General features: G+C 37.3%; 1 protein-coding gene across 2 annotated transcripts in view; it reads left to right on the top strand.

Moving 5' to 3' along the window:
- Window positions 1-210: 210 nt before the first annotated feature.
- LOC101793706 (guanine nucleotide-binding protein subunit alpha-14) overlaps window positions 211-19,583 on the top strand; it is a 73,144-nt gene continuing 53,771 nt past the window's right edge. Inside the window, exons 1-2 of one of the 2 annotated variants that reach the window (XM_027446489.3) lie at window positions 211-655; window positions 11,374-11,454. In XM_027446489.3, the coding sequence (XP_027302290.3) occupies window positions 535-655; window positions 11,374-11,454 (202 nt within the window). In that variant the 5' untranslated portion in view covers window positions 211-534. The remainder of the gene's footprint in view (window positions 656-11,373; window positions 11,455-19,583) is intronic. The other variant, XM_038170120.2, reaches the window with a different exon arrangement.

The raw sequence follows: 19,583 nt of genomic DNA, 5'->3' as shown, positions 1-19,583 counted from the left end.
AGAAACTGGTATTTCCATCGTTTTATTTTTTAATGCATACACAATGTAGTTACGAACCGTAGTGTCCGTCTCTTGTGCAGTACTGTTTCTCGCCCACCAGCCCCTTCCCCCTGCAGCCACCACCACACCCGCCAAACAAACCAAAGCCCATTTCGACCCGCAAGACCCCCGAAAACAGATGTGACAGCTGCGAGCAGCTTCAGGCCGCCCTTCAGGGCAGCTGAAGGCTGCCAGCACCGCTCTCACGGCTCCTCGCCAACTCCAAGCCTTCAGCCCCCGGGGCGCCGACCCCTGACGAAGCCGCCCGCTGGCCGGGAGCAGGCCCCGTGCCCGGGGCAGGGCTGGGACAGGACACGGGATCCCTGCCCCCAGCCCCCGGTCCCCAGCCGCGGGTCTCCAGCCCCCGGGGCCGCCCCTGCCCGCGTCCCCCCGCCCCGTGGGCAGGAGGCGGCCCCCACCTGCCGGCCGGCGGGAGGCGAGGCCGGGCCGGGCCGGGCCGTGCCGGGCCGGGAGGGGACGCCCCCGGTGCAGGCCATGGCCGGCTGCTGCCTGTCGGCCGAGGAGAAGGAGTCGCAGCGCATCAGCGCCGAGATCGAGCGGCAGCTGCGGCGGGACAAGCGGGACGCCCGCCGGGAGCTGAAGCTGCTGCTGCTGGGTGAGTGCCGGGGGGCGCCGGGCTCCGGGCACGGAGCTGCTGGTGCTGCTGGTGGTACTGCTGGTGCTGCCGGTACTGCTGGTGCTGCTGGTGCTGCTGGTGGTACTGCTGGTGGTGCTGGTGATGCTGGTGGTGCTACTGGTGCTGCACGTCTGCCTTGGACTAGGTGCAAGGCTCTGAGTGAGGCGCTTGGGGCACGCGGGTGGATACTTTGGGTTTTGCGGCGGGTATTTATACGGAACGAGGGCTGCCCGTCCAGGCGTTGCGGCGGCGGAGTCAGCTCACCTGCCTGCAGGTGCCTCCGAGGTTCGCGCAGTGCCTTTTGTCCCGACGAACTTTTGAAAAACGTCGGGCTAACAAAAAATACCCCAACAAACAAACAAACAAAAAATTTGCATCAGCACTCTATTTGTATTTTTTTGCTGTTCAAATCATTGAAAACCACACTTTCTCCAGCTACATGCAGCAGTGCACAGCTATGAGTGTTACGTGTTGCACACAGCAATTTGAAAACATGTTTTATTGGTCAGGTTGTCCACTTGAAAGTAAAGCAAAATATACAGATAATACTTACTCGTGGTTTGGAGCCAACCATAATTTCTTAGGTCTTTGAACAAGAAATGTCAGATTCTTAGTGTGATTTTTGAAGTTAAGGGAAAGTATATAGAAAGACCAAACCTGGTAGGTGATGGAAAGACAGAATCTAGTAGGCAAATCACGAGGAGCCTGATGATGAAATTCCTGCTGCATCTAGGAATTGTGCGTGTATACCTTCACAGCAGAGATGGGATGGCATTTTTAACTGGGGGTGATGTCCTCGGGTATCTTCATGGTGGGGAGAGCCCATGGATGGACAGCCGTGAGGGGGCTTCATTCTGGAGCCTGGGCTTTTATACTGTCCCATGCCAATCTGCTTGTTCTTGTTGCACTGTAGTTATCTTCTCCTTCTTTTAGAAAGGCCTTGTTTGCGTGTTGTAATGCAAAGACATTGAGGAAAACCTTAGGTGGAGTTGTGCAGAAGAAATCTTTAAAAAAGGCTTTAAAATGCTGAAGAAGCAAGGTGCTTTCAGAGAACAAGCTTTTTGAAAGCACTCCTCTGTGACCGTATTCAGGGCTCTGGGGCCTTTTTTGAAATACCAAGCCTTTTTTGAAACTACCTGTTGCAATAAACAAACTAAAACTTCCTTCTGACATTACCAACATGTAACATTGGGACAAGGCTGATTTGTTTACGGTAGCATTTAAGGTATTTTCTAGAACATGGATGTAACCTTGCACGCCCAGTTATGTTAAATATATATTAGAAAGTATAATTTAAAGCATGTAGTTCCATTCAATAAGAAGAATATACATATATATATATATATATATATATATATATATATATATATATATATATCATCTGGTACATTAAAAAAATGTACTAAAAAAGTACCTTTTTTCTTTTACATGATGAGAAAAAAATGGGTTATTCTGGATTATTGTTCATCCAGCAATGTTTTGTCTTCTGAAAGCAGGTCTTCAAGTAATGATATGAGCGTGGCATAAACACAACTCCTCTCCTTCCAGTAGCCAGTACTCTTAGCTCCCAACCATTTCAGTCACAGAAGCTTCCTGAGACACATGGAGTTCCTGAGTTTTTAGCAGCTCTCCATGTTTTTTCCATCAATTTACCTAGCATCTTTCAGCCAGCCACAGCACTTTGTGGCAGGGCATGTTCAGCCTACCTGTATTTTGCATGAAAGAACTCTTTTAAAAAATATATATATATTTGTTTGTTTGTTTGTTTGGCCTCTTCCTTTTATTTAAAAACTCCTAGCAGTTTCAAAAAGAAGCAGAAGTCTGTCAGTACCTATTTACTCTTCCCCTATGTCTCTTCCAGTCCTGTTATATCCCTCCTCAGTCATCTGTTTTCCAAGCTGAAGCAAATAAGTGATTTCTTTTTTTCTTCTGTGTGCCCATGTACGTGCACGGCAGTTGTGTGCTAATAAAGAGGGATGTAAGACATTTTCAAATCTTGATTACTCTTGAGAAATATACTGGGGAATGGATTTTTTATTTTTAATTTTGTTTTGTGTAAAACACTGTTTTTCACTATTACCCTTGAATACCTGTTTCTGACTTCCTCCCACTCCTCTCCGCAGTCAAATACACCAAGATTCCCATTCTGAGTGACAGAGCAGACTTTGGAAGCAGCTCATGTTGTTCCATAGTGCTGAGACCTCTTAGACAACAGACACCCTTACAGGTGACATTTCAGGTTTCTAAAATAAGCCTTAATACCACAGTTATATGACAAAGCTTTGCTGGCTGTGTCAGGTCAGGGTGTGAAAAATTCATGCTCCCTTACATGACAGTAATAGGTGCACTTCTGTTAATAAAGAGGCCCCATTAAACACTACTGATTAAGAGGATTCGGTGCTGGAGGAAGTAGGCATGTCTTTTTTAAGAAAACAGCTTTAATGTCTGAGAGGACAAGTGTTGTATTCTTGACCAGGATTATTGTTAAAGTACGTAAAGGTTTATAAAAGAAACACTTGATCGTGCATTAAACTTCAGTGTAAAACCTCTAAGCATGGGGAGGATAATGCTGCTTGTGACTGTACGTAAGCATAATTACGACTTAAAACCAGTGGAGATTAGCACAGGTGGTCCTTCTGAAGGCTCAGTGGGGCCGCCTCAAGAGGATTTTCTTCCAGTGTGCATCATTATAATGGCCGGATGTGGAGAGGGTCATACTTGGCAGGCTGAGTCACTGCTCCTTGATACTTCAGTACTTGTTGAGCAGAGAGAGATGCTTTGGGAGCTGTAATCCACAGCAGTTTTAACAATTTGTGTACAGACAGTAGACTGGCAGTACTGACTTCTGACTGGAAGTAGGAAAACCTCAAAACAGACAACGCTGTGCCAGATCTCACTGGAAGAACACTGCACATTTGAGAGATGTGCTGTTGTGGACCTTCATGTTCTTTTAAGCATCTGGAAAGGTTTACGTTGATCCTATCACATGGGTGAACCACTTTTTAGTTTTTTGTTTGTTTGTTTTGTTTTGTTTTGTCTTATGTAAGGCATTCTTTGGCATATATAAGGTTTTTTTGTCCTATATAAGGCATTCTTTGGCAATGAGAGAGAATAGAAAATCAGGCTTTAATGAAAGCTCTAGCGGGATCTATCATTGCTATTGTGCGTGAGAAACTCTAGTCACTTAAGAATTTTCCCATTTAAAACATAAGGGTTAACAGAAGAAATCAGTAACCTGGAAGACAGAACCATTCATTTTGGAGCTTCAGAGGTAGTAAAGGACCAGCACTGATTTTTACATTTCTCAAAGTGTCCAAGACACGTACAGAGAGAACTGGTGTTGACTGGTTTCTAATTACTTTGTCACATTCACTGCAGTAGCAAGAAGTACCCTGTGGCCTTTTGTTTTCCTAAAAGAAGTCATTATATTTCTATGGGAAGCATAGTTTTATCCTTCTGAGAACAGGAAAATTCTAGATGTCAATGCAGTTAATTTTTTTCTTGACACTGGACAGGCTGACACTCATAGATGTGTTAAAATATAATTATTTTTGAACGGCAGTGTAGGAATAAGAAGCATCTCCATGATGAAACTGATTTGATTTTGTGTGAGACAGAAAGATATGCAGGGAGGAAGTATATACATATCAGTATACTGGAGGTAAAGGCCATCTTACCAAGTCCTTAGCAGATCTGTCCATGTTCTTGTTAATAAAAGTCATTAGATTGCATAGATTACTCTAATTTAAACAAATTCTCCTTTGGATAATATAAGAGGCAAGACTGAGCTTCTGGAATGAATAGGATTTTTTTGCAATGAACTAATGGCTTTGCCTGCTAGCTTATCAGTTTTCTACTATATCTCTCTCTGGTTGCAACTACCAGAAACTCTTTACTTTTCTGTTTGGAATATGTTTTTTATGCATTATTTTTATTTCTGTTGGTAGCCAGGCCTGTCTGTGGTGAATGAAAGGCCAGTGAAAACCTTAAGGGTTGAGACAGAATCTGAATAAATCAGCAGGAACATCTGTACCAGACCCTATGTGGGTGTTGAAGGGTGCAGTCAAGGCATCTTTGTGCAATTCAGTATTTCATTGCAAACATATGCATGAGAAAAACTGCTGCTGTGTCTCAGCTCCTCACTGACAATAATGGCGCTTGTTTTTCCTTCCTGGGATAAGTACGCTGGAGTACACGTACCCTGTGTCATGAGAGCATACCTAATAATGATTGCTTGCGCCTCTGCAACCCTCCTCCTCCAAGTTGTCTGTGCTTGCCCTTTTCAGACATATTTGCGGTACCTGTGACAGCTTTGGTGAACAGATACCTGGTTAATTTGTTCTTTTTATTCCCCAGTTCTTGAAAACTAATAATGAGAAAAAGTAGTGTGAAACTAGTCTATGTTATAAAGGTGTAATAGGAGGATGCTGTCTCAGTTTGAAGAACTATGATTTTACATGAATGTAGTCAATTCTTGTTCATTTTATTTTAGTGGTTTGCTAATAGGATTCTCACAACTTACTCTCTAGAGAAAACTGATGCCTTGCCTGTTATGCCTTGAAATTCTGATCATGTACTACAGTTTCTGAGAATCAACAAGACAATCCGTTTCTTCAGAAGCTAATCTATACAAATACTGAAAAATTCAATTTCAGTTCAATTAGTCTCATGCTTTGTCATTACGGGCAGTTGTAGAATATTTACAGACTGTTTGGATTGTGTATGGCTGATTTGCATTGTGAAGCATGAAGTCTGGTGAACATGTGAGGGTATCTAAGAACAGCTCTATCAATATACAAATGCATCTTCCTTCTTACCTATTGCTGAATTTCACTGGGTATTAGATGAGAATGTCTGTTTTTTTCCAACTCTAATATAGTCTATGCTTCATTTGGGAGGCATGTAATTGTCATTTCTAGTTGATACTAATACTATCAAAACATTTATTTATTTATTTATTTTAATGCTGAAAGGCACAACTGTTACTAGATAAATAGAAATGGTTGTTGCTTTAAGATAAAACAAGCATAGTATTTTTAGGGGGAAAAGGATCCTGGGATTTTGTTTCCCTTAAATTAATTAATCAATTTATTTCTTTATTTTTGAATTACCTGGTTTACAAAACCCTTCCAGTATTTTGGAAGGAGGTAGATGAGGAATGATGAGAAGACATGATCTGTTGAGAATGTTTGTTACTTGTATGATCCCACAGTGGTAATGAACACTGAAAGGAGTAAAGTGGCATGCCTGCAATTTTTCCATAAAGTAATGTCTTACTGTTAATCATTTTGGATTTTTGGTGCTCCATTGTTTTCTGAGGTATCTAATATTCATTCTTAATGTTGCTTGAAGAAAGCAACAAAAGAGAGTACAGGAGAAAATGCAATTTTTTTTTCTGTGTCTGCTATCAGAGAGGAAAATAATAAAAATTTTTTCTCACTTTGACCCACCTGGTCTTGTTTCTGAAGGATGCAGTAGTAATAGGCAAGGGAAAATTAGAATTTTCTAAACCTATATGGTTTTATTTAACAGGGAGTTTAGTAAGTAGTATAATGTGATCATACTTTTGTGAAAGAAAAAATGATGAAATGAATAACTAATTTTTATGACAATGCTAAGAATTCTCCTAACTGCTAAGTGCTTTTTGGTAGGATTGCCTTCTGATGCCTTTTTTTTTTTTTTTTTTTTTTTTTACAGTATTTGGTTATTTGTTCTTTGTATAATTTACTTTGTTTGCCTCATGTTAGTAATAGTAGAAACAGGTAAATAAAATAGTATATCTCTCTGCTTTGAAACTGAAATACAGTGGCTAGCTTAAAATAAATTCTCAAGAATCCACAGCTCCTCTCTTTTATAGGGGCATGGTGAGTGAAGGACTAGGTGCTGAGCGAAGGGAAATGAACATGTGAGCTGATATATTGCAGCAGTACCAAGGAATTTCAACCTCAAAAGGAAGCATGACACTTGGTTGAATTACTGTCTGAGCAGCAATGGCTGTGTAAACTAAGCAATAATAGTTTTGTCTGCACAAAGCAAACCCAATGCATGCTTCCATTTTATTACGTTCACTGTGATGCGTACAACTTTGCCATATTTTTAGCACCATTAATGCACAAAACCTTTCCAAGTGAATGGAAGATTCGTTCCATCATGATATCCTGTGATATCACAGTCCCATTTTTACCCATATAGTTTAACTAGGTCTGATAGATTGATGATCTGCTTTTTTTTTTTTTTTTTTTTTTAACGATTTTTCTTTGGTAACAATCTATGTAATATTTATAAATGTATCTAGCTGGCTAGTTAAGTTGACTAGTTAAGTTAGTGCTAATGAAAGCACCCAATGAAGGCAAGGACTGTTGTCCTTTACCTTATTTTCATGGTGTAAGAGTGGCTATACTACATCTTTATTCATCTATTGCTACTATTGAACACAGTTTTCTGTCAAAAAGTATTTAACAAAGTCAGCTGCATATCACCATGTCACTTTTTTTTTTCACTACACAAAGAGAAAAATCTCTCCAAGTATTTGATGTTGATTTTATGTTTAGGTAGTGCTGGTTTAGGTTAGCTTCCACTTGAGTATGAGAATCATACAAAGCCATTAATAATTTCATTCCTTTTTGATTTTTAAGAGCATACGATCAAACTGAACAAATAAATGCTTCATAAAGAGCATTCCAGTTTGAAAGAATATACATAAAAATGAAAATAGGGGAATAGTTTTGCTCTAGGTTATGCAATGAAGTATTAAATATAAACTTTGGTTATATTTTCCCTTTTACTCTTCAAGAGGGTGTTGTTGTTTTTTTCCTTGCTTTTTTTTTTTTCTTTTCTGTAGATCACTTCCAGGTCCAATGATTTCCTCTGCCAAGGAAAGCAAGTTTTCTGTTTGTTTGTTTGTTTGTTTGTTTTATGAGTAGCATTATACAAGTTGTTGGCTCACTAACTGCTTGTTTAAAATGCATCTTTAAAGTGCTTAAGATTGAATTTCCTAGTGTTGCAAATGTTTAAGCATTTAGTCTCTTTAATTTGGATAGTCATCTAAGCATATAGCTTCATTTGCAAACTTCAAAAGGGGATCAGAACTCATTGTGTTGTTTGTTTTATTTTGTTTTGTTTTGTTTTCTGAAGGATGATAAAACTTCTCTGAATGCAAGATAATCAGTTGTTTTTTTCCAGAATGTTGGAAGTTTACCTTGACTGTCTTACTTTTCTCTGGCTTCTATTTGCTTTATTTTTATTTAGCTACTGTGTTTTAGTTGTTGGTTTTAATCTGTTTCACTACTTTAGATAGTTTTAGAGCTGTTTCAGGTAACTGCCTTTGTAAAGTACCTTTTTGGGTCACTATCATTTCAGTGGAAAATCCTGATTTTGTTGTTGTTTTGTTATTGTTTTGGGTCAGTTACCAAATATTTCCAATTATTGTAACTTACAAAGTACTAGACCACCTCAGTGGGTACTAAGAGTTACTTACAGGTCTGTTTTGGAATTAATCAATTAAAAAAGATTAACTTGCTGATGAGTACTTAAGAATCCTGTTAGCACAATTGTTTATAAACACGAACACTGAAAAAGCGTACTTGAAACATGGTATTAGGTGGCTGCTTGGAATGGTTCATTTTTAGCTGATAAAATGTAATGTAAAGGTTGCTATTTTCAATCTGCTAAAAATAAAGTTAAAATTTGATTCAGGTAAATAAAATCTGATTATAAAATTAAAATCTGATTAAAATAAAATTCATAGGAAAACTGATGAAATAAATTACTGGTAAGTCACAAATACCTACAAATCTGTTCCACCCAAGTACTTTCCTATTTTTAGTCAGCTAATTGATATAGCCTGTGGTTTAAATGGCTGTGAAAAAAAAAAAAAAAAAAAAAAAAAGATTTTGATTTCCTTGCTTTGCAGATGGAAAGAAAAAAATCTTACCAATAACTTTTATCATTGAAATTTCCATTCACAACTTCTTAAGGTTGTTTATTTTAAATTTTGTGTTATGCGGCCTGTCTTGTATCCTAATGTATCCTTTCTTTACTACTGTGCTTGGCCTCAACTCTGTTGTATGTATAAAATGCTGTGTAAATGCAGGTGAAAATTTTGCAGACACAACTTCATTTGCAATATTTGTTGAATGAATAAGGTAACTTTTCAGTATGCCTAACTGAGTGTTGTTTTTTACCCTTGCCCTTTTCTGCTTCTCAGGTACATTGCTTGACTGTTGAGTAGATCTCTTTATCTTTCTTTTTAAAACTGGGATAGTAATTTTTTGTCTGATATACTATGTATTTTGAAGCTTTCCACTTCCACTGTAAAGCTGCCTGAAATGTCAGCGCTAACAGTACTGTAAGATATAGTTGAAAAATGAAAGTGATGACATATAGCAGCCTGTTACGAAAAAGCTGTGAAATTTGAGTTAATTTAGATTAGAATCATAGAAAGATATTACAATTTATTTGGTATCCAAATTTTCACAGTGGTGTAGTTAATCCAGAATGAAAATTACAGCCTACAAAATTTTGAAATAATTTCTTCATCACTTCTATTTGAAAATTTTTCACTGATTTATGGATTGAAAACATGACACAGATGGCAAGCATTTTCCACTGGAAACTTACAAACTTGAAGTAAGTATTACGGAAAGCAGTGTGAAAAACTATTAAATGGTAAAAAGATAATTTATGCAGTTTCATTTCAGTTTGTGTTTAGCAAAGCAATGTTCACATTTCAGATATGTTAAAGCTACATTATTTATTTATTTATTTACTTTGTCTAATAGAGGAAAAAGGAACAGGATTTGATACCATGTTTAGCATCTAGTTTCTCCAAAGTTTTGTTTTAGGAAAAGTAAATTTGAGGCCTCTCAAACTCAAGTACATATTAGGCATGTGTGCTCTTAAAAATCAAAACATAAAAAACAACTTCAGCAGCTGTAATTTTGCTGGTGTTTTTGCCAATGTGCTTTTAAAAAGGTGACCTTTTCCAATTGACTCAGTAGTCACTACTTTATATGTCTTCAAATGTTAATATTCTTCTAGTATACTTATCACATTAAGTAATTCTAGAATGACTTTCTCTGCATTTTGTACTGTAAATAGGAAAACAATTTATGCCTGGAAATAATTTGCAACATTTTTTTTCTTGGTGACTGGAGAGAATGGGCTTTACAGTCTGAATGTATTATCTTCTTCAGGTAGTAGTGGTGAGTGCAATCTATCTATCTACCTATCTATCTATCTACCTATCTATTGAGTTTAATGTGTATTACATTAAACTCAAAATGATGTTTAAAATATACTTACATTGTCACCATTTACCTTTGAATTTTATTGGCCCAAGCCTCTAGTTATAAAAAAAAAATGTGAAAGGAATGAAGTTCTGCAGCTTTAGTGGGAATGAGTTTCTATTACGTGGGAACACATTCTGTGTTTTTCATTTAATTAGAGACAAAAATTGTGTGAATGATGATGGGGACGATTATATGTCCATCATATTGCATATTCACTCACTTCCAGGCTTTCCAGCTCTTCCTGTGGACAGTGTATTCAGCATGCAATGCTGGGTTCTCCTGAAGTGTATCCTTACCATATAGTTAGGTTTACAAGATGTTTTCTATAAGGATAGATAAGTGTTCAGATAAGGATATCTTTCCAAAACCTCTGTGCTCAGTAACACTGCTGTTCTTTATGAATATCTCCTCTCTCCATTGTGGAATTTTAATGTGATGTTGTTAGGAAGTTGAACTGGGCTTAGAAAAGTCTTTTTCAAGACAGTATTCCAACTTTCTAAGAGAAAATTGAGTCTGTTTGTAATGACTATTAAATAGGAGTTAATTAAGCTAAATTAAACTTCAGGAATAGAATAATGTATTCAATCATTGAAGTTCTTTTGTATTCTTCAGTAATACTATTCCTCAATACTGAAACAGTCATTTCTGCTATGGAAGTATTAGGTTACTGGTGAGACCTTTTATAATTTCCGTGTTGAGCTAGAGCTGAACTAGCTTGTTGGATGTAAAGGTTACCTTCGTTTATTTCTACAAGCTGAAGGTAGTCCACAGAGGAAGCAACTCTTGGAAAATAAGATTTAAATAAAATGGACGAATGGCTTTCCGGTTGTATTACATACCTGTAATGTGTTGTGGTTCCACTATTAGTCAAATGTGAGTGTTTTCCCTACTGCTTGTGTTTATGCCCATCTTTTGCTGAAAAGCATTAGAACTTCGCACAGAGTATTTTGGAAATATCTGTCTTTAGCCACTGTTTTGGAATTGCACAAAATATTAACTGAAAAAATAAATACTTAAAGTAAGTGAAAATCTGTGACACAAAATAATGTGTTTTTTTTGTTGTTTTTGTTTTGTTTTGTTTTTCTAAGTTACAAGTAAATACTTTTTGGACTCAGATATTTCCAAGGTAATTGTGCCAAATATTTATCTACAATCATAAATACATTTTAAAAAGCAAATAAGTTCCCAGCCTGATGTGTTTTCTTTGACAGGAAAGGCCAAACAATTCATTTTAGCCCTTAGGACACATCCGTTTCACAATTCCTAGCTTTGTGTTTGAAATGAAAATGTGTTTCATATAAACATTTGGCGTTCATTACCCAAGCAGGAAGCTTTTATGCTTAACTGCTTGTTTTATTGTTGCTTCACAATCTTAAAGCCACGTGTCAGCCTGTGTTTTTTCCTTAGGTAGCACCTTTTGTGACACCAAGGCCTCTGCAGCAGGAGCTGTCTTTCCTTACTTGGCAGACACATACAGGTCCCAGCTGTGTAAGTGTTAAATGGTGACAATACAAACCTCAAAATAAGGAGCTTGCAAACCTGCATTTGGGAAGAGTTCCTGGCATTCCTGTAGTGCGGAGTTGCCAGACCTTAAGTCTGCATATGTGTTTGCGTACTGCAGTTTTGCCTTTTTTCAGTCACAGCTCAGAGTGAAACGTGTGTAGATGAATCCAAAGTTTATTTTGCTGGAAGTTTTCACTGGTTATTAAACTCAAAAGACCTGAGGCCCTGTAAAATATTTGGGCGGCAGTACATTTAGGGTAGAGACAGATACCATCCTGTCACAATAGGAGGCAGATGGATTTCAAGCCTCTGTGCTTGTTTTGAAGTCATTTGCTTGCCAGAAGTCCAAATAGAAGAGGTAAGCAGTTCTAACAGATACAGAAATATGTCTTCTAAATAAAGCCATCAGGCCCAGTGAAACTCAGGGGAATTTGAATATTCAAGTTATGAGAGCTTTTTGAAAATGCTATCTAAGCTCATCAGGTGCCCCCACGGGAACAATTTTTTTTTTTTTTTAAGAGGGAAAGAACAAAACCCAACAAAGTTATGAATCATTAAATGGATCTGTTTTTAAAGGCAGCAGTTTCTTACATATTTTTTTTTTCATTTTATTATAGAATATTGTTATTGGTGGAAAGTATGCTATTTAATTTCTTAAACTCCATGTGGCAGAACTTTCATTTTGTGAGACATACTTATCTCTGAAAAAATAGAAACTCTTATTTTTAAATTTAAAGGTTTTTTTTTTTAATGCATTATCATGTCTTGTTTTCTTCTTCTTTTCTTCTTCTTCTTTTTAATAATTACAGTCTTCAACAATGTTTAATTTAGTAATGCCTCACACTTTAAATTCTGAAGTCCTCATCAACTAATTGTTTTTAATACTAAAATATATGAAAATTTCAGTTGAAGCACTGGGAAAATAAACAATGTATCTTTTGGGGATTGCATGTTACTTGTTTTTTATTTGGCTATGTGGAGAAACAGCTGGTCCTCTGTGGGATGTAGCTTAAACAGAGGAACCTGTTTAGTATTTGCAGTCTTGTTATTGCAAATCCTATATGTAAAGTACCTCGGTTTGAGCTTGTATTTTAAATAGAGTTACACACATTAAATACAAAACAGTATTTCTGGTGTATTGAGGATTGATAGAAGTATGATAACAACGGGGAGGGAATGATAGCACTGTGTTACAATGGCATGTTTCAATTCTTAGTTCAAATGTTACTGAATTGTCAACTATGAAACCAGATGAGGTACAGAGATTGTATAGTGTTACAGTTTGCATTCAACATAAAGAATATATTATCTACTGTGGAACAAATTAGGATGCTGTTTATCTATTCCAACATTTTGGGGAAAATATTGTTCCATCCAGCTGTGCTCAGTTTAATACAACAGCCACAGGAAAGCAAATATTAACTGTTTGATGTAAGTTTATATTATCTGTGGGACAGGTCATAGAAGATAGTTCTTACTATAAGCACTTCTGGTCTTTTGGGGGTGAGAAGTGTTGGAACAGCTAATCCTGGAAAACATTTCCAGGCATGTGAAGGAGAAGAAAATCATGAGGAGTAGTCAGCATGGATTCACCAAGGGAAGTCATTCCCTTCTTTACCATGTGGGTGGCAGAGTATTGGTACAGGTTGCTCAGAGAGGTTGTGGAATCTCCCAGCTTGGAGATCATCAAAAGCCTGGTCTTCAAAAACATGGTCCTGGACAGCCTGCTCTAAGCGACCCTGCTTAAGCAGGAGGCTCGGACCAGGTGACCTCCAGAGGTCCCGTCCAACCTCAACCATTCTGTAATTCTTTGTAGTGGAATACATCTATTGCTTTGCCCTTTGAGTTCATGTTAATTAATAATAACTATTTTGTTTTCATTTTACAATAGTGTTTGTTTGTTTGCTTGACTTTTGATTAAGCTCATGACCACAAATCCTGTTCAGTTTTTCTCCAGTTTACATTGGTATATATTACTGTATTTCAAATGGAGGTATATTATAGTATTTGTGTGATACTGGTTACAGTAACCTTTTAAAGTTCTTTAAGAAATTCACCATAGTCTCTTTTTATATTTAAAATCTTTTGAGAAGTTCCTCTGACTCCTGAGTGCCCCTGAAAAACAGTTCCCTTTTATAATATAGCTGTATTTCTTGCCTAAGGTGTAAGTTTGCACACCACCATCTATCTCACTATCAATCTCACTATTCATATGATAAATACAGGTGTTCTACAAAAGCTTTCAGCTGTTGAAATTGAGTTTAAGTACCTCTTTTTTCACTCCTATGTTGATTCCTAGCACTGAAGAGTTTTACTGTTGCTTAGCTATGCCCTACTAGATCCTGATTTTTTTTTTTTTAAGACTTGCCAATTCTTATAGGTCAGTACTTGCAGTTACTTTTGACCTGTAGTAATTAAATAATAATAATAATAATCAAAAAATCTGACAACAACTGAAAGCTTTAATCCTTGTTTCAAAGCTCCACACTATGTTTAGGTGGTGTGCAGAACTGGATGTGCAAGCAGCTATGCTTTAGTCCCACCCAGCCTCATAAGAGGCCCTTTCCATGTAGTCACTGCTTTTTCCCTAGGTAGAATGCTATTCCTACCTCCTGGCTCCCAGAGCTATGCAGGACTCCTGGTGTTCAGGTTCTTCTCTTGTCCTCCTGGAGACAGAAATAGCCTTTTAAAATGTGTTATTTTGGCTCAACAGAGGTCTCATATGAGGTGCCCCTACTTCTAGGGAACGGATTTTAGTCACCTTGAAGGTTCTCCTTATTCTCTTTACCTCACTGTTACGTTATTTTGGGCTATGTTTTTATCCACCTGGTCACGAATCATAGAAGGACAGGCGGGACCTCTGGAGACTGTGTTGCCTGAGCTCCTGCCCAAATCAGGATTGCATAGACCTCAGAACAGTGTCCAGTTGGGTGTTGCATATCCTTCAAAGACAGAGACACCCACCATGGACAGCCTGTTTCAATCACCTTCGCTGTTAAAGTTTTTTCTTATGTTTAAGCAGAATTTCTTATATACCCATCTATGTCCTATGCATCTTGCATCCCTAGAAGTGTCTAGTTCCATCTCTGCTCTCACCATCAGGTATTTCTGCACATGGATAAGATCTTCATTAGCTTTCTCTTCTCCAGCCTGAAAAGTCTCAGCTCCCTCAGCCTTCCCTTGTATGAGAAATACCTCTGTCCCTTAATCATCTTCATGGCCCTGTGTTGGCCTCTCTCTCCAGTATTTCCACATCTATCGTACTGGAGAGCACAGAATGACACCCAGCACATCAGGTGCAATCTCAGCAGCGCTGACTAGAGGGGAAGCATTGCCTATCTTGACCTGTTGGCAATGCTCTTCCTAATGCAACTCAGGAGGCTGTTGGCTCACATTAAACTTGATGCTCACCAGGACCCCCAAGAGTCTTTTCTGTCGATCAGCTTTCCAGCCAGGCAGCCCACAGCATGTACTGGTGCATGTACTGGTTATTCCTCCCCTAGTGCAGAACTGTGCATCTCCCACTGTTGAGCTGCGTCAGGTCTTCTGTCAGCCAATTTCTCCAGCCTGCTGAGGTACCTCTGAATGTACATCCATCTTGTGTATCAGTTTTTCCACTATTTCTATAGATCCTTACTAGTCATGTTTAATAAACTAGTCATGTTTAGCAGGGAGAGCCTGTTTCAGGTGAATTGCAACAGGAATGAGATCTGTGTCATCCCATTCAATACTGGTGAAAGTAGCAACCTGGAGATGTTTTTTTCCTTTTCTTGTAGTTCTGCCCTTTCTTGCAGTCACCAGTGCCAAACATATTCACGAAAAGTAACCTCTAGTAATGCTATAGAAAACAATTTTTTAACAAATACATGGCAACATAGTGTTATTAAAAGATTACAAATGCCTTCATGGAGAAGAACAAGGAAGTTTGCCAATTGTTTAGTTTTAAAATAATGTAAGTGCCAAAAGAAGTGTCTCATACATAATAAAAACATGTTTTGTCCACTTTAGAAAACTGTTTGTCTGGTAGAAACGCATCCGCAGTTGTCATACTCACATGAGCCAGAATTAGCAGCTACCCCCCATATACAATGAGCTATGATTTTAAAATCTTTAAACATTTAAGTTTTTAACTAGGATACTGTGTCAAAGTTTTATGGTAATAAGCAAAGTGAATCCCTCACCTGGATGAAAACTCTGTGGGCTCAGGACAACTACCCAGGCTAAAATTTGGGCTGTAAACCCAAACATCATAGTGTAAGGAATGTCACTGTCCCATAGCATAAAAGTGACGAAGGAGCGAGAAACATGCACATGCTCTACTTAGGAAGTTTTTAAAGATCAAGTCAATTGACTGCTTCTTTAAGTTTATGTCCTGTTGGTACAAACAATGAATGGTAGCTTTCTGAATACTGGCTCTTCTTCCTTGAACTAGAGGGACAGAGAAAAATCAGCCACTGAAAATCTCCCTTGGTTAACTGTGTAGAAATACCAGCCAGCTTCCAAGAAGTTACCAGCAGGGCAGCACAGAGTTTACAGGATGTTTCTTCATTGATATACACCTTGCATTAAGTATATATAAAAATACAAATATATATTGACAATTTCTTACACAAATGGAAAATTTTCCATGAACACTAAAATGAAAGCTTCCAGTGGAGATGTGGGAAAAAAAATATAATCAAACAAAACCAAAAACAAGCAACCAAAAAAAACCCCACGCTGTTTGGCAGGTTTTAGTCCAAGGTACAACAAATTGTTTCCAATTGCATCATTCTAAGGAACCTTCAGAACAATTCTACATTTTGATGTTTTCAGTTTAAATAAATAACAAAAATGTTACTGTTTTGTCACTGACTATTGAAGTAAGGATATTATGCAGTACCATTTTTTATAGTTAGGCTACTCTTTACTAATCTGATTTCCTGTTCTGCTTGGATATTAAAATTCAAAACTTTGCAGGACCAGGAAACATTTTAGTTTATGTCACAGCTGCCTTTTTCATATCAAGCCACTCCTCTGAATTTAAGATGTTGCTGTAGTTCTTTATGTATTTCTTATGTCCTGAAACATGGAAGGTGGTCAGGTACATTTAACCTTTGATTATATGAGTGGAGTTACAGCATTTCTTATGGGATACTGTGATGTCTTGGATACTGTGGAGCATAGAACTTGAAAAACAGAGTAAAAATACCACATACAGGTCCACAAAATTAAAGCTCCCTCACTAGATGGATTTCTTAGCTCAGGATAACTTATTATGTTCTTCAATGACAGGAGGAAAACTGAACTGTCAAAAATTTTCTGTTTCAGCTGATTGTATTCTGGCACAGCATAGGCAAAAAAATGTATGTATTTCTATGAAATGTTAGTTTATAAAACATTCCATTTAAAATTCTAAAGCCTTTAGAAAAATCTCATTAGATAATCACCATCACATATGATTAATGATTTACTTAGCATGTCTGGTTATTGCAGATGAAATGTGAGTATAATTATCTTCTGTAAACTTTCCACGGTCTTTTGCAAAATTACAAAGTAAGGAATTTCCTACTTCTGTTAGTTTACTCTCTTGTAAGACATATGCTCGTGTCATATGTGTTTCACTTTACATGAAATACTGAATGCTAAGCTAGTTTATATATTAATCTAGTTTTTAATACGTTCTTTTTATGATTATAGGATTATCTTGCATAAGTGGACAAGCTGTTTCATATGAGATTTATATTTACATAAAATCATACTATGAGTTTGCCCCACCTAATCAAATACCCACCAGAAATGAAGTATTTTCAGCTGTTTACCACCTGCTCTTAGATTTCTCTTCTGTCAGCACACTTGCTTTGCATTTGTGGAGAATCTAAATTATTTGAATGATTTTTTATTTTAAAAAGTACTTTTAGTGTTAGTTGACGTATGAGATAATATTAGAAAATTAAGGCATATGCACAATTTTGGACTAAATAATTGACTAAGTGATTTTATAATCCTTTCTATTCATTAGTTTGTAATTCACCCTGCACAATTTCTCTCTATCAATCACAGCCCAGAAATATTTTTTCCTTAAGTGTTTGTACAATTAAACATTATCATAACACAAATGAAGAACAAAAAGTTATTTGGTACATATACTGTACATGCTCCAAAATACAAAATGTGTACGAGGGAGTGTAAATAATGTAGATATCATTATGATTTCCAGATTTTTCTGGCAAAGAGCTCTTTGACCTGTTTACTATTTAAACACCAACATATTTTAGAAATGATGCTAATATTTATGTTAGTGACTTTTCCCTCTTTCTCAGTGACATACCAAAAAAGTTCATAATAAGTTAGTGTGCTTCATGAAACTTGTAACTTCTAATGGGTTTAAGCATACAAATCTTGTTGCTTTTTGCAGCTAGTAGCTCTTTTACTTGCAAATGTCAAGCTATGTGCTTTTCTGTGGGCATATTATACTTCAACGTGGCTAAGAGTTGCTCGATGCTTTCTACTTCCTCAACAGCAGAGAGACCCCAAAGAATATGGAGGTGTTTTGAACTGAGGATGTGAAGGGAGGTTGGGATTTCGCTGTTGGTAATGCATAGAAAACAAAACTGGAAGTGAACACTAAAAGACTGAAATCAAACAGTTTCATTTGTAGTTTAAAGGTAGTTTTGTGTCAGATTAGCATTTGAGATGACAAATCTGGGTTTTACCAACAATTTGATAAGGAATCTTAGCAAGTTCTTTGGCTTTTGTAAATACTTCAGTGCTGACCTCCTGAAATGGGAACTTGTATCTTTTCTCAAGGTTCTATATACTACCCATAACAAATTCCTGTGTTCCTTGCATGGGGCCATGATGGGAGATGGATTCGCTCTTTTTCCTCTTCGGAAAAAAAGAAAAAAGAAAAGAGAACTATGGCAACAGCAAATTTATCTGCTTGTGTTCCGCAGCACAAAGTGGTAATATGACATCTGACTACTTAAGGATAATATCAGAAAATATTAAAAGAAAAGAAAAACAAACAAACAACAACAACAAAAAACACAACTATTGCTATTTATGTGTTTGAACAATATCACAAAATAAGATCATACTGGGTGCAGAGTACTTGTGACTTAGAGGTAGGTCACGGATAATTCATGGTACATTTTTTGGAAAGTGTCTTTGGGAAATTGCTTTATATGAGGTCAAGAGAACTCAGGGTTCTAAAATACTTAGATCTTTTCAAAGCTCTTTGCCTCTATCCTCTGGGATCCTGGTAGTTACAGATGTTATGCTTTAGTAGAAAACTTCTTTTATTTTAGTCAACTGCATATTCTGTCATCCTATATATAAGATGACCTGACAAAACATTTGTATAATTATAAGGAAGTGTTTATAAATAGTATTTAGAATATGCCTCAAACTTATCTTTGATTACTTTTAAAGTTCATGATTGCTGAGTGCTGATGATCTGCCACCTCTGCTTTCTGTCTCATGTTCACCTTGGGTTTCTGCTTTTCTCCTGTGCATCATGGGGTGCATGCAGATACTCCCATACCTTCTCTTGGTCTTGTGCCATGCATGTGTGCCAAAGGCTGATGTTCAGTTATATGGGCATCATTCTCAGGTTGCTGAAGTAGTTTGTGTTTCACTGGTGGTGTGTGCACCAGCCCTGAGATCCCCTGATGAAATGCTTTTAAAGTTGCAGCAGATCTAATTATTGTTCTAAGAGAACAAATGTGCCTGCGGGGCATGAATTTTCCCTTTCCTTTCTTGCCGACTTCACCACAGCTTCTGATTTCAGATCTCATTTCTAATTTCTCTCCTGTCTTCAGAGTTTTTTTAATAATTTAATAAATGCAGAGAACCTAAGCAGTGAACATGACATGTTAGCACTTGTGGCACTTCACCTTTTTTGGAAGACCCGCACTCAGCAGTGTTGTAAGGACACAGAGGAGCTCTTTTGACAGATCTATTCCTCCTTACGGATACAAAGTGCTTAGCTGTTGCCTACAAAAAGTTTATTTCAGATTCTAGACTTCATGAAGGCTTTTGTTTTGGTTTTATTTATTTATTTATTTATTTTTATTTTTTACAATAGCATAATTATCATCAGCTGTTGAAATTAAAAATGATTGTTATACATT

This window comes from Anas platyrhynchos, chromosome Z, assembly GCF_047663525.1.
Source record: "Anas platyrhynchos isolate ZD024472 breed Pekin duck chromosome Z, IASCAAS_PekinDuck_T2T, whole genome shotgun sequence".
NCBI lineage: Eukaryota > Metazoa > Chordata > Aves > Anseriformes > Anatidae > Anas > Anas platyrhynchos.
Note: the sequence above shows the minus strand (reverse complement) of the source record. Positions and strands in the feature narration are given on the sequence as shown.